The following is a 16805-nucleotide window of genomic DNA, read 5'->3' on the forward strand; positions in this document are numbered from 1 at the left end:
GGCATCCGTGTACTTGGGACACATTCTTGTTTGTAATGTTAAATTCTCTCTTATTACCCGGTATAAGAAATAGGATAACTATATTTGGTATGTGCGTACCTTGCAAGATTCTCATGCCGGTCAGACAGTTTTCACTTGACCTCGAGCTCATTTCATGGATCAGTGAACAAGGATAAGTTTTGGTGGTCAAGTCCATATCTCAGATGCTATAAGCAATAGGTCTACTATATTTGGTGTATGGCATGATTGTAAGGTGTACATTCCTAGGTGTCAGGTGTCATCTCACCTTGACCTCATTTTCATGGTTCAGTGGTCAAGGTTAAGTTTTTGAGTTTTGGTCTTTTTTTCTATTACAATATGCAATAGGTCAACTATATTTGGTGTATAGAAATATTCTATGATCTATATGTCAGTCGGGCAGGTTTAATATGACTTTGACCTCATTTTCACAGTTCATTGTTCAGTGTTAAGTTTTTGTGTTTTGGTCTGTTTTATTTAAACTATAAGCAATAGGTCAACTATATTTGTTGTACGGAAGAATTGTTAGCTGTACATGTCTGCCTGGCATGGTTCATCTGACCTTGACCTCATTTTCATGGTTCAATGTTTAGTTTTCTTGATTAATGTTAAGTTTATGTGACAATTGTAATAAAGCTTTATATTTAGGACCATCAACATAATATCAATGATTAGTAAAGAAGGCGAGACATTTCAGGGTATGCACACTTGTTTGTTATTATCTTAGATATCATTATAGTTTCTAATAATATCTAATATCTATAATGTAATACTATTAATTATGTTTTAACCTGATTTTACATGATTTCCAAAGCATCAGTAAAACCAGGTGAGCGACACAGGCTCTTGAGAGCCTCTAGTTTTCATAAGCATGTATTTTATGACAATTATTTAAAGTTGATGAAATTTAACTATCATAACTACATCCTCAAAGGAGATAGACATAAAAAATGGTTAACATTGCTTTGATTAAAGATATTCATAATAAAATGGTATGTGTTTATGGTTCATCATAGACTTGTAGTCTTTGATAATTAATGCTAATATTGTTCTTAAACATTAGAACTGTGTTAAAACCTTACACTTATCCTTAGGGATAATCTGTTCGTATGAAAGTTGGAATTTCTATGATGTATCAACTAACCCATCTGGGTAGCATTCATTTAATGTTGATGATCAAGTTAGACAAAGGTTATTATACTGTTCTGCCTTTGATTTCTGGAAATTTCTTTTAATCAAACAAAGAGATTTGTTTTTGATATTTACTTTGATTTAAATCTTGGAACACGGATTATTCAACATATTTTATTTGTATTGCAACATTGTCAAACTTATAATAGAATTATTACAATACAGTGAATAGATCAGATCATGACTTGATGTAAGGCTTCCATCTATCCTTTAAGGTGTTGAGGCATTTACATTTGGGGTTCTAGACATTACTTTTAAGCTATCAAAGTCATTGTCCCTTGTAGAGAGGAAGATCTACTTTTTATGTCCCTTGTAGGGAGGTAGTTCTGCTCTTATTTTTTCCCTTGTAGGGAGGCGACCTGCCCCTAGTTTGTCCTTTGTAGGGAAGTAGATCTATTCTTATTTTGTCCCTTTTAGGGAGGTAGATCTATACTTATTTTGTCCCTTGTAGGGAGGTAGATCTATACTTATGTTGTCCCTTGTAGGGAAGTAGATCTATACTTATTTTGTCCCTTGCAGAGTGGCAGATCTGTTCTTATCTTGAAATTACTAGATCAAAGGTTATAAAAACTATGATAAGTTAGAGATCTGGTAAAATGCCAATAACCTATTTTTGTGACAGGAAAGCTGTAGGATTGAACCACAGGTATTAGCCTAATTGTATTGCCAATTATGTTAAACTAGTTATAATTATGTATACATTTTTAAGACTGGGGTATTCAGTGCCTTTATTCTAAACACATTTGCATATAATAGTGATTCAGCAGTTTCACAGAAATTTGTCAAAATGATTTTTATTTTTCATTAAAAAGTCTACGACCTTCACAATTTTTTTGTCCCTATCTAAACAGGAGTTCACAAACATCATATTGGTTATTTCATTTCTTCTAGTCTGATCTAAACATCCAACAAAAAGGGTTATTTCAACTTTATTTGGTGTCTGGACTAGTTGATAATTGTCTGTCTGACATGCTAGGCTTTATCTGACCTTGAACTCATTCTCGTGGATCTGAAAAATGTTGTGCTTATGTGATACTAGTAATAAATCCTTAATCTTTTAGACTTTCAGCATAAAATCAATGATCAGTAAAGCTAGCAAGACATTTCAGTATGTGCACTTGTTGTTTACCTTCAAAACTTCAACTATCAAAGCATGAATGTTGAAGGTTTTCGCAGAAACCTGAATGCATGTTGAAGGTTATTCTCGAAGCTTGTGTTTTATACACAGAAATCATTACTACATGTTTTTTTTGGAAGCCGTAATTCAGTTCACGACCTGACTTTTTTTCACTGTAAATTTGATTTTATATGTAGCTTGATGATACAATTTAAATTTGATTTATTCCTCATGATTATGTATGTAACTTTATTCAGTAGTAATTTGAGTATATAAAATTTTAATATATAATCATATAGATTTTTTGATTTTTCTTAGCTGTTTATTTATGCAAGAGAACGATGCAAAACAAACAGAGATTAGAACTAGCAGACTATGAGGCAGAAAACTTGGCACGGTTACAGAAAATGTTCTCACGGAAATGGGAATTTATTTTTATGCAAGCAGAGGCTCAAGCTAAGTAAGTTTATAAAGTAAAGACCAGCAGAGTGCAAAAGTAATAGTGATGCAAGGGAAAATTAAAATATTGAAAATTCATAGAAATGATACATCCCCAAAGAGAAGTAAAATATAATAAAATCAAAGTCACCAAGTACTTCAAGTAGTCTTGCAAAGATCTATTATAATGACATAATCAAACCATCGAATAGGCTACCAGAGTATCCAGTAAAATCACATACTCAAAACCTTAAAGGAGTATCCCAAAGAATCCAGAAGATAAACAAACCATCCAGTAGTCTCTTACAGAATCAAGTATAAACACATAATTTAAGCTTTAAAGTAGTCTCCTAAAAAAGCCAGTATTAAATCACAGAATCAAAGCAATGGTATGAGTAGTCTCCCATCACAAAATCATCAAATAGTTTCCCAAAGAATCCATTAAAGTCACATAATAAAAAACATCAAGTAGTCTCAAAAGGAGCTAGTATAATCACATAATCAAACCATCAAATAGATCTCACAAAGAATCCAAAATAATCACATAATCAACAGCATCAAATAGATCTCACAAAGAATCCAAAATAATCACATAAACAAACCATCAAATAGATCTCACAAAGAATCCAAAATAATCACATAAACAAATAGCTCTCACAAAGAATTCAAAATATTCACATAATCAAATAGCTCTCACAAAGAATCCAAAATAATCACATAATCAAAAGAATCAAATAGCTCCCCCAAAGAATCCAAAATAATAACATAATCAAGAGCATCAAAAAGTCTCCCAAAGAATCTAGAATAATCACATAATCAAAACCATCAAGTAGTTCCCAAGAGAATCTAGTATAATCATGTAATTAAAATTTTCAAAAAGCTCTCATAAAGAATCCAGTTCAATCACATGATCACAACCATCAAGAAATCTCACAAAAAAAAAATCAGTTTAATCACAAGAATCCAAACCAGCAAGTAGCTCTTCCTAGAAAACCACTAATTATAATCACAAAATCAAAACCATCAAATAGTCCCCCAAAGAATCAAGTATAATCACATGATCAAAATTATCAAATAGTCCCCCAAGAAAGAGTAAAATCACAAATTCAAAGACACCAAGAAGTCTCACAAAAAAAGGCCAGTATAATCACATTCAAGCCATGAAGTAGTCACATTTATAAAATTTGCCAAGTTTTAGGGAAATTGATAATTGAAGAATTGTTTGATATAAATTAAAGGGGCTGTTTGGATATTTGTCAGTGAGAAAAACCTAAGGTGTTCATTGAAGAACAACATGTGAGGATAGAAATCTTACAATTTACTATAGGTACAAATATCAATGAATTTTCCTTCAAAATTATGAATGACCTAAAATTTCCCTTCCTACTGCACTGATTATAAGACATGCGTTATCTACTATGATGCACTATACCATTATCTATCTATATTCCTATGCAATAGAATGCAGTCGTGATGAGCTACATAAAAGATAAGAAAAGATGAAAACTTGTGATAACTTTAATTAATTTGAAGGAACAGCATTTCTTCAGAACATTTGACTCCTAAAAATCATTAAATAGATTATGCAGTTTTAACAGCATTGAGTTTTTCTTTAAGATTTTGATTAAAGATAATATTGTCATGTTCTTAGCCAATTAAATGTAATTGCTATATTCATTATGCTGATATTGAACTGTGCTTGATTAGGTTGAATTTGATTAGACTATATAATTCTGTTTCAAGGCTCCCTTAAGCTCCTGGGGATATTCTTTATTCATTTTAGATTTTTATATTGTTTTCTGTAAAAACTTTATTGGTTGTGTACATCCATTATCAACATAAAAAGCATACTACAGATCAGAATATGAATTGGAAAAAAAACCCTACTAGATTGATATAAAAGAGGATCAGGGATTTTCAGACGTTGATGAAAATTTTAGACTGTCCCTGGAAAAAGTGAAAATAGTTATATGAACAATAAACATATCCCTTCTAACTACCCTACATGGGATTCTTAATTCAATATTCTTCTTATTTTTATATGATTCTCATTTGATGAAACTGTTAGGCTGCCAGATAGATGACAGATTTGCTTTCCTTATCTAAAATGAGAAAAAAAGTGATTGAGTCAAACTATTTGAAATAAATACATATTATGGACCTAGTATTCAACAAAAATGATCAAATTTAAATTAAAAATTTATCAGATAAATAAAATTCTGTGAAAATATTTTAATTTTTGTACTCCTTACTTGTTTTTAGATGAGCAAACTATTGTTTTATCCCCCAAAACACAAATACCAATTGATTAAACAAGAGCTGTTGATCAATATGTCTTTTTTTTTAATCCAAATAAAAGATTTAAAGGACAATATTAATATCACTTCCTTTATTAATAATATAACTATACAAGTTTGGTGTGCAATACCACTCTTCATTTAATCACTGTTATTAGAATCCTATTTCCTTAATATGTCATGGTAGTTGTTGTACAATTCTGTAAAAGTTTTGACATTTTTATGATATTTATAGCCCTGTACTTTAGTTTTTTTACAAATGGAAATACAATGTACATGTATAATTTTCATTTACATCTAAGATTTACATCCATTTCATTAAAAAACTTTTGTTGATAGTTATCTCATTGGCACATCTCCTTATTGTTATGATGTTTTTGATAATTTAATTTTATTCTTTGAGAGCCCATTTGCCAATAAATTTTTTGAAAATGTTACATTATTATCCCATTTCATGATTTTAAAGTTTTTGTTAAGATTTCATCTTCAGTCAAACATAGCAGTTTACATGAAAAAAAATTAGAATACAAGATAAATTATAAAAGGCAGACGGCTTCTAATCCCTTTTAGGAATTGTGTTTGATGATTTTAACAACCATGGAACGTTTCTGCTACATGAAATAGTTTTCATTTTTTTTTGTTAAGATGAATTGCCTCAACACTTAGGGTAAATGATCCATTTATTATGTCTTGGAAGAAAATTAGTAAAAAAAACCAATTGCCATTAGACAAAACTGCTGACATTTCTGAATAATCATTGCTACTTGTCAAACCTTCTGTCGATTCAAACAATTCTAAGATAAAATGCTGCATCCTAACCTGATTGAATTCATTCATGCGACTTTGATTTTGTAAGTCTTGAATTTTAAAACAATATATGCAAAAAGCTTCTTAGAATTCAGGTAAAGAAAACAGTCTTCCTAAGAGGTACCCAAGTGCAGCAGCAGTAATTATTGTATAACCATGTTTTAAGTTTATGCTAGGGTTTATAAGAAACCATTAGTTCAGAATAAACATTAATTAATTTTTGCACTATTTAGATATCACATTAAAGCATCATTCGTCAGAATGATTGTTTTGTCTTGCCTCTTTTGCATCTCAGATTTATAGCTGATTGAATAATGCTGAGGTGACTTGGTGTAAAATAGGTTTTTATTTGCTTTATTTAGTACTTAAGGAGTGTATATAAGAAAAGAAGATGTGGTATAATTGCCAATGAGACAACTCTCCACAAGAGACCAAAATGACACAGAAACTAACAACTATAGGTCAACGTATGGCCTTCAACAATGAGCAAAGCCCATACCGCTTAGTCAGCTATAAAAGGCCCCGAAAGAGAAAAACTAACAGCCTTATTCATGTAGCATAGTTTCTCAGCAATTTTCTAAGAAATAAGTGAACACTATTTAGTAAAATTGAGAAAGTGTATAGAATAATTTAGTTAGTTTCCTTAGTTACTCTAAATAATAGGTCAACTGTATGTTGCCTGTGGATTGAATATAAGAGTATATACCTTTTTAATGTAGTTAACATGAACGTAACCTCATTTTCATGGTTTATTATTCAGCATTAAGTTTTCGTTAACAGGTCAACTTTTGTTAAGTTTTGTTTATAATTCATATCATTTTGACATTGTTCAGCTGTCCTTGACCTCATTGTCATGGTTCACTGATCAATGTTAAGTGTTTATGATAAAAATTGAGAATGAAAATGGGGAATATGTCAAAGACAACAACCTGCCTGAACTCAGAGCAGACAACAGTTGAAGGCCATTAATGGGTCTTCAATGCAGGGAGAAACTCAAGCACCAGCTGGCCCTTAAACAAATATGTATACTAGTTCAGTGATAATTGATACTAAACTTCAAATTATACACAAGAAACTAAAATTGAAAATCATACAAGAGTAACAAAGGCCAGACAGGCGCAAAATTGTGGCGGGGTTAAACATGTTTTTTGAGATCTCAACCCTCCCCTATACCTATAGCCAATGTAGACAAAAAACAAACATACAACAATACACACAGTGAAACTCAGTTTTAAGAGATGTCTGAGTCCAATGTTAGAATATGAAACAAAAGAGAATGAACAAAATGACAATAATACATAAATAACAACAGACTACTAGCAATTTATGAGTACACTGTATGAGATGAGGTTTGAAAATATTTTTATGCCCCACCTACGTCATTATGTTTTTCCGTTTGTATGTCTGTTTGTTTGTCCCTCTGTCTCGCTTCAGGTTAAAGTTTTTGGTCAAGGTAATTTTTGATGAAGGAAAGGTCTAATCAACTTGAAACTTTATACACATGTTCCTTATGATATAATCTTTCTAGTTTTAATGCCAATTTAAAGTTTTGACCCAAATTTCACGATCCACTGAACATAGAAGATGATAGTGCGCCATGTACTATGTTTAGATTTTTGTTCAGAAACATTGGACAATGGTTGATTGTTGGAATTTAGATCCTACTACTATTTTCTTTTTAGGTTAAAAGCACTCTGATGAAAATCTAATGTGATATCAAAATTAAAGTTTTATTAGAGAACTTGTTATGTCAAAATGTAACTTTTATTATAACCCTCACAAACAAAATGTTTTGGGGCTTTAAAGAATCAATCAGACATCTGTATGTCAATGTTTTTCCATTTGTCCATCGGTTCCTACTCCTTAATACCACTAAGTAGATGTGAATGGAACTTTACATAGTTGGCTTATTTCTGATTTTTGCTAACTCTTGTCAAAGTCCAGAAGTAAACAAATTAGAAAACTACTTATAAAACTCAAAACTAAAAGGGACAATAACTATGGCTGTCAATTATGATATATGTTTTCTCTCCATAGGTAGCTTGAATGAATATTCATAGTAGAGATAATATGTTATTAATGTAGATAATAGTTTACAATCTCAGGAACAGCTGATATTTGTATATAAACATAAACTAAGGTGTTACTATTTTTCAGAACAACTCTGTAAATAACATAACAGGCACAGTTACAAAAATAAAATTCTTGTATTTATGTACAAACCAAACATTTATGTAGTAATGTCTATAATACAAAGAAATCACAGAGATGTGAGGCAGTAAGCTAAATGCTTCTTACCTTTAGGATCCCTTGGAATCCTTGATGTAGGCCAAAATGTAAACACAGCAAAGTCTTATGGACATGTGGAAAATATAAGTGTCCTTGACTCAAAATGCTTATTTCTAATAAACTAATAAACTATTGTGGCTAAACCAATCAAGGTATATTTATTTTTCCAGTAAGACTCTTATGAATGTAAGTTTCCAGGTACATGTTCAAACTATTGTGTCGATCATATTTGACCTAAATGTTACAGCTATTACATGAAAATGAAACATACACTACTTGTTCATTTCAATAAACTTGAAAATGAGAATAGCTACAGAATAACTTATAACTTATAACTTAAGTTATAATAGTATGAAATTCAAAACAGTGTAGCTGTGGCCATTGATTGACACATTAAAATCATTCATTGACTGGGACAATTTAGGTGAACGTTTGTATGTAACGACCAATGCTCACTATGTACTTTTTAAAGACACTTAAACTATGGGGTCACCAAACGTTCTCAACACCTAAATAAAGTAATTCGAAAAATTAATCAGAAATAACACGATATTTTGATTTATATCAATTATATAAATCAAAACACAAAGGTTATTCCTGATTAATTTTTCGAATTATTTTATAATTAAAGGCGTTAAGAAACCTTTGTTGACCCCACAGTTTAAATGTCTATCGTAGGTACGTCATGAACAGTGGTTGTTACAGACAAACGTTCACGTAAATTGTCCCAGTCAATGGATGATTTTGATGGGTCAATCAATGGCCACAGCTACACTGTTTTGAATTTCATACTAAACAGCTGCGCCATGAGCGCATGATACGCTTGACGTCTTGTGTGGAAGTTTTATGCAATAATCATAAATAGTTTCTGAGGAAGTTTTAAGCAATAACCATTTATTGTTTTTGAGACACGGCGGGACATGTGAAACCCCCCCACCCTGTTTTTTTTTTTAAAAATATCACTAAAATAAAATTTTGAATCAAACAAAAAAGTATACAGATCTTTAAATTAGTATAACAAAGAAGTGTGTACAGTTTCAAGCAATAATCATAAATTGTTTTTGAGATACGGCGCGACATGTAAAAAAAAACCTCCCCTTTTTTACAAAATACTCAATAACTCAAAAATGAAATTTTGAGTCATCACCAAAAAGTATACAGATCTTTAGATTAATATAACAAAGAAGTGTGTAAAGTTTTAAGCAATAATCATAAATCGTTTTTGAGATACAGCACGACATGTAAAAAAAAACCTCCCCCTTTTTTACAAAATACTCAATAACTCAAAAATGAAATTTTGAATCATCACCAAAAAGTATACAGATCTTTAGATTAATATAACAAAGAAGTGTGTAAAGTTTTAAGCAATAATCATAAATCGTTTTTGAGATACGGCGCGACATGTAAAAAAAACCTCCCCCTTTTTTACAAAATACTCAAAAACTCAAAAATGAAATTTTGAATCATCACCAAAAAGTATACAGATATTAAGATTAATATAACTAAGAAGTGTGTAAAGTTTTAAGCAATAATCAAGAAAAGTTTTTGAGATACGGTGCGACATGTGAAAAAAAACACACCCCTGTTTTAGTTATAAAGTGCCGTAACTCAAAAAGTTTAAATCTTTTTTTCACCAAAAAGTATACAGATCATTTGACCATCATAAGAAACAAATATATGAAGTTTCATGAAATTTGGATAAGTCGTTCTCAAATTACGGTGTGACATGTTTACCCTGGACAGACGGACAGATGCACGGACGGACGGACACCAGACATTTGTATACCATAATACGTCCCGTCAAAATTTTGATGGGCGTATAAAAACTATGAAAAAATACTATAGTGACAATAATAGGTTATTTGGAAAATATGAATGCACACATAGAATATAATAAGGTGAGATCATGCTAAAGGGGAGATAATCAAATTTACTTTGTTACTTATAAGCAATATCGAATATATATAATAAAAGTTTCTTTCAACATCTCTTGCTGAACAGCTACAATAATATTGATTTTGAATTTGGTGTTTGTAAGAGCTTACAGCTAATGAAAGGAGAGGCACTTTAGGCATGCCAATGGGACCATTTTTTAGAACATCAGATAATTGTTGATACACATTGGCAGTGTTTTGAAAATGTGGATTCATGTTTTTAAATGCTCTGCTGTTGTTAATTAAGAAGGATTTGCTATGTTCTAAACACAATGATGACTACTGTACCCATATTTTGACTATTTTATTTATTATGTCTGTTTAGTTCACGCATCATTGTAAATATAACGGAATTTGATGAGACTGTCAACAAAGTGAGAGGTTTAGCACTATAAAACCAGGTTTAATCCACCATTTTCTACATTTGAAAATGCCTGTACCAAGTCAGGAATATGACAGCTCTTGTCTATTTGTTATTGATGTGTTTTGTCATTTGATTTTGCCATGTGATTATGGACTTTCCGATTAGATTTTCCTCTTGAGTTCAGTATTTTTGTGATTTTACTTTTTCCATGTCTGGAAGAATAGTTTAACTTGTATTTTTTTAATTTTAGTTTCTTGTGTACAATTCGGAAATTAGTATGGCGTTCATTATCACTGAACTAGTATATATTTGTTTAGGGGCCAACTGAAGGACGCCTCCCGGTGCGGGAATGTCTCGCTACATTGAAGACCTGTTGGTGACCTTCTGCTGTTGTTTTTTCTATGATCGGGTTGTTGTCTCTTTGACAAATTCCCCATTTCCATTCTCAATTTTATAAGTAACTTTCATATCATAATACATTTTCTTGTTTGACACAATATGACTTGAAAACTTTTTACTTTCAGAGTTGATAAAAAACGAGATAAATTGGAAAGAAAAGTTTTAGACAGTCAAGAAAGGGCATTTTGGGATGTTCATAGACCTGTGGTAAGTAATCGGATGGATAAATTTGAGGCAAAATCAAGGATACAGGATTATCTATGTGAAAAGTCAAGCATACAGGATAAATTTATATAAAAGTCAAGGATATGGTATAAATTTAAATGAAAAGTCAAACATATGATATAAATATAAATAGAGAGGTTGAGTAATAATGAAGACTATTGGAAAACCTTCAGTTTCTATGTGCATACCTACTTTATAATTCCCAGCCAGTTGCGAGAAATGTATGGACTAACAACCATGTTTAAAGATGTACCTTTTTGTATAACCTGCCAAAAAAAGAAGTCTTCTTACACTTGATACAGACACAAGTTGTAGAGAGGTTAAACCAGCTTTAAAAAGTTGAATACCCCTTATTGAATTTTCACAACTAAATGTGTAAGCTTTTTCTGTATGAAATTTTGTGGAAACCCATGCAATTCCATACGGTACCTTCATGAACAGTTAGACAATGGTATCAAATGGTCATTCCATGGGATATGTTCATTTCTTGAATACATTCTGGAGTTTGATTGTTTAGTTTGATACTTTTTAAATATTTTTCCTTTTCTTGTTTTATTTTTATGGTTAATTGCAATTAATATTTTCAGACTTTCCTGGAGTATCGAGATTATTTGTAAAAAAAAAACCCAACAAAAAACAATCAAGGATCATACTTCTTGCAACTTGACAAAAGTTTCATAGTCCACCATTCCTGTACTATACAGGCATGCCTTAAAAGCATACATACTTCATTAAATGAAATATGAAATAAAAGAGGTTCAAATGTAGTTTATCGACCCAAATGTGTGTCAACTAAGGACAAATAAATCTTACAAAATATGTTTACAACACTTTACAAATCAAGATCTCTTATAAAACCACTGAAAAAACAAAAGAAATTGTAAATATTATGATTTGTTGTTCGATGTAAACAGTAAATTCATTTTTATATAAGAGAATTTGTTTACAAACATTGGATTGAATATTTATTACAATGTATGTGATAATTGAATTGATAGAGCTGATCTTTAAGTAACTGATAATTAAGACCCATCCCACGATTTATTTTCATAAGTCAACATAAATAAGTGATAGTTACAAAATGTCATTTAAAGCTGTTTTTATCATAAAAATGAGTTGTAATGTCAGATAAGTAGGTTATTAGTCGATAATGATATTTGCTTATATTATGCCCCACCTACGATAGTAGAGGGGCTTTAAGTTTTCTGGTCTGTGCGTCCGTTCATCCGTTCGTTCGTCCGTCCGTCCGTCCGTCCGTCCGTCCGTCTGTCCCGCTTCAGGTTAAAGTTTTTGGTCAAGGTAGTTTTTGATGAAGTTGAAGTCCAATCGACTTCAAACTTAGTATACATGTTCCCTATGATATGATCTTTTTAATTTTAATGCCAAATTAGAGGGTTTACCTCAATTTCACGGTCCACTGAACATAGAAAATGATAGTGCGAGTGGGGCATTCGTGTACTGGGGACACATTCTTGTTTTTAGTCTAGTTTAAGTATAACCATAAAGGAGTAAGACTTGTGCTACCAGGGAATATTTGACATACAAGGATATGAAAAAAAAAAGGTTAAATTAATATTTTTTTTGAAAATTGGGGAACAACCAGTTTCTTTTTAAAATTTCTAAAGACACAGAATAAGAACATTCAAAACAAATATCGTACAAAGAAATTACATTTTAACGTTTTGTATTTATCAGTTTTTTATTTACAATCAGACAATTTTTTAACATGAAATACATTAGACATCACAAGTCATCAACTTCTGGTCAAAACAGAAACCTGAATATTTTCCATAGTCTTGAAGCTGGCCAGTTTATACAGGTTTTATTATCTGTAAGTGCCATTTTTTGCCCTGAATTTGAAGTCCATTTTATTTACAAGTCTATATCCTCAGACTGGTAATTTTATCAGTCATAGAAAATCAATTCCAAATTATATTTGTTGAGTCTTGATGAAAATTCAAATACAAAATTGAACACAGAAGAAAACAAAGCCCTAAGCTAAAATAAGACATAATCTGAGGGGTTTATTTTTGTACACATGGGGGTCATTCCATTCATGTCATCAATCCATTGAAGTTCCTGTTGATTCACAACCTTTTACAGACTCAGGACAATTTGGAACTTGCCATATTGTATAGACACCTTAGCAAACTGGATGACTGTTGCTTTATTTATGGTCTTAGGTGGGGTCATATAGTGTTACCCTAAACAGTCATTCTGACATTCTGCAAGGCTTTCATATGTTGAACTGATTTTTAGTGTGTGAGTCTACTGTGATGAGTTACAGATCAAGTCTACATTTGGTTCTGCTCCGCTGATTTCTGCCAAAATTATGGGCTTTGGACTTTCCACTCGAAAATATGGCTTAAAGCTTTTTTTCCAAACAGGGCCATTCTTGCTGAACCAACACATCTAGTGGTTTTAAGTTGCTGTCTCGTTGACTGGTTTCCAAATCTCCTTCTGTTTATAGGAGATATCATCATTAACTGAAAAGTTAAAATTTTGTTCTGAATGTATCAGTATAATGTAATTTAAATAAGGTTTTTAAATTTGTAAGATTTAATGAACTATGAAATATAAGTCACAGTGTCAGTCTGTCTTATACTTATTTATTGTGACAAATGCTACAACATAGTTATACTTGGGGGATCACTATTCAGTTAACAGATGACTAAATACAGATTTCTGGAATTTTATAGAATAACATATTTTTGTTTAAATATTGAATGATGAATTAATCTTTGTTTGTAATGTCTTAATAAATTGTAAAAAAGTTTATCTTTCCCCGAGAGTATTGGATAGATTTTTTTTTATTAATAAATATAAATTTTTGTGTTCATTTAATAAGATAGCATGTATTTCTATTGCAGCCAGGATGTGTAAATACAACAGAAGTAGATATAAAGAAGGCATGTCGGATGAACAGGCACTCAAAAATGACAAGGGTAGGATTTTTAAAAGTAATTGGCTTTTGTTTTTTTAGGCCATTAGTTTTCACCATTGAATTGGTTCATATTTTTCATGTGTGGGCTTTTTGTAGCCAACTATACAGTATGCTTTGTTTTTATTGTTCAAAGCCATACAGAAGTCAATATTTGAGAAGAAAAAAAATCTAAAAAATTCTGTTTATGGCTTATTTTCATTTGTTAAAAGATACATTTATTACCATTTTGTCACTGTCAATTATGGCCATCACTGTAATTAGAATTTAAAAGAATAAACAAAAATATTAAATAAAACATTATGTAAATCATGTGAAGACTGAAGTAAAAAAATCTACGTAATTGTAGTCAAATGATATATTTATGATCTTTACCACAAAGCATTCCCACCATATAAATAAAAGATGTGTTTTGAGTGATGTTTTCTGTCCATGTATGGCCTTCAACATTGAGCCTTGGCTCACACCAAACAACAAGTGATAAAGGGCACAAAAATGACTAGTCAAAAACAATTCAAACAGGAAAACCAAGGGACTAATCTATATAAAAAATGAGAAGCGCTATTGACATCACTGTAAGGCATCAAAGCAGTAAAGTATAATAGACTTTGAAGACGTCATAATCATTTTGGACTAGATCAGTGTAGAATAAAAATCTTGTAGAAAAATCAAATTTTAAAATATCAGTTATTTTAAATTCCCGGCAAAATCATTTTACAACTATTCTTGTATGCTCAGATACAAATATTATAAGAAGCAAGTATTGTTTAACATTTTATATCTTTTGAAATAACTATTGTATCAATTTAAAAAATATCACATAAACTATGAATACCTTTGTTTTTACTTTAGCCAAATTATGCTGTCCCTGGTGGTAGGTTAAGTCCTAGTGTATCAGAGGCAGATTTACACAATCCATGTGAAAGTTTACGGCATGAGGTAGGAACTTGTAGAAATCTTTAAGGCAATTAGAGTTATCCCCCATTGATCACAAATACAACAGATAGGCAAACACATTGTTTCAGGGCTTAACTCAAGTGTGACTTTCTTAACATATTTCTCCAATTTCTTTAAAAATAAATGTATATAAAAAGTAAAACCTTTTAGATAACAAGAAAAAAAGTTTTAAACAAGAAAATAAAATTATATTACCATAAAGATGTAAAGAGATGTTGTATGTATGATTGTCATTGAGACAGCTATCCACCAAAGTCCAAATGATACGGCTGACAACAACTGCCTGAAACAATGCAACTTTTATAAATGAGTAAAACACATAATGTATTGAGAGCTATAAAAATCCCAGTCGAAAAAAAAGGAGCAATTCAAAAGGAAAACAGACAGATTGATTTACAATAAAACCATCTAAGAAAAACAATCATGACCAACAGGTTCCTAGCTTTTGATTGGCATATTAAGACACACATATGACTTAGTAAAAGGATGTTCCAATTCTGCCTTTACAGTCAATTACAAATTTTACCAAAGTGGTCAGTTGAAAAATAAAGATTCTACCACTGCATTGAGTGCATGTGATACAGTATTTATCCACTTGAGACAGTAAAATTTTCAAATTTAAAATGTGAGGATTGCCGAGCATTTGAAATATTTAAGATTTGACTGTCTTGAGTGTAATAAAATATTTAGAATTTGTGAATTGAATACAATATATGAAATGAATCAACTTACAGATTTTGCAAATGTTACTTTTTGTTACCCAGCCTCTCTTTATTTAAAATTTTTCTGAAGAAAAGTTTTAAGTAATACAAATATCTGTTCTGAATTTTAATACAGTCTTTTTATACAAAATCTTTCATATTCAATTGTATCTATTTCAGATTGAAGTTTTAAAGAAAAAATTAGAAAAACGAAGAATAAAAATTTCCAAGGTTACAGAGAGGTATATACAACAAGCTATATAGGGCCCCAAAATATGACTAGTGTAAAACCGTTCAAACAGGAAAACCAACAGTCTAATCTATATAAAAAATGAAAAACAAGAAACATTCATGAACCACATCAACAAAAGAAAACATCAGGTTCTTGACTTAGGACATAAGTCTGCTAGACGGAGAATGAGACAGCAACTATTTACAGATAAAACGTTCTAAAATATATACAATTGAAACTATGTACACTTGGCTGCTGTCTATGGTGTTGATTTCTGAGATATTGAATTACTCAGTCATATATCAATGTTACATTGTATAATGTCATTATCAAAGCAGCATCAGTATCAAAGAAGTTTAATATCCTTATTTCTATGCAATTTTTAGGACAATTTTAAAATGAAGATGTTTTTGCTCAAGCCAAAATAGCACCAATAAAATGTTTTATTTTGTAGTTATGTATCATATTTTGACCAGTATGCTGAATTTGATGCATTTATTACTCCTCCTGACCCTTCTAATCCATGGATCTCAGACTATATAGATTTCTGGGAACAGGAAAAAACAGTGTAAGTCAAGTTAAAATTTTCAGTACTGAAAGCATTGTGAAATGCATAGGAATGATTATTGACAATCTGTGTGTGTGTTTTTGAAATTATTTTTGGGATTCGGGAGGGCATATGTATAGAGAAGATGCATTAACAATCCTGCCAGTTATTACCCATAACTTGAAATGTAAAGAGCGTAATAAAAAGCTTGTCTTGTTTGATGTTTGTATCAGATTGAGATGATATTTTACAAAAATAAGTACTTCAGAAGTCAACTTGTTGTGGTCAAGGATCCTTAAAATGACCATATCGACATTGACAATGACATACCTTCTTTTACTCCCAGTT

General features: G+C 31.0%; 1 protein-coding gene across 5 annotated transcripts in view; it reads left to right on the forward strand.

Moving 5' to 3' along the window:
- LOC139514443 (regulator of G-protein signaling 7-like) overlaps nt 1–16805 on the forward strand; it is a 93557-nt gene that overhangs the window by 52365 nt on the left and 24387 nt on the right. For all 5 annotated transcript variants that reach the window (XM_071303725.1, XM_071303724.1, XM_071303726.1 and 2 more), the window contains 6 exons: nt 2645–2786; nt 10980–11061; nt 13950–14024; nt 14873–14959; nt 15859–15920; nt 16365–16478. In XM_071303725.1, the coding sequence (XP_071159826.1) occupies nt 2645–2786; nt 10980–11061; nt 13950–14024; nt 14873–14959; nt 15859–15920; nt 16365–16478 (562 nt within the window). The remainder of the gene's footprint in view (nt 1–2644; nt 2787–10979; nt 11062–13949; nt 14025–14872; nt 14960–15858; nt 15921–16364; nt 16479–16805) is intronic.

The sequence above is a fragment of the Mytilus edulis genome, chromosome 3 (assembly GCF_963676685.1).
Source record: "Mytilus edulis chromosome 3, xbMytEdul2.2, whole genome shotgun sequence".
NCBI classification, from domain to species: Eukaryota; Metazoa; Mollusca; class Bivalvia; order Mytilida; family Mytilidae; genus Mytilus; species Mytilus edulis.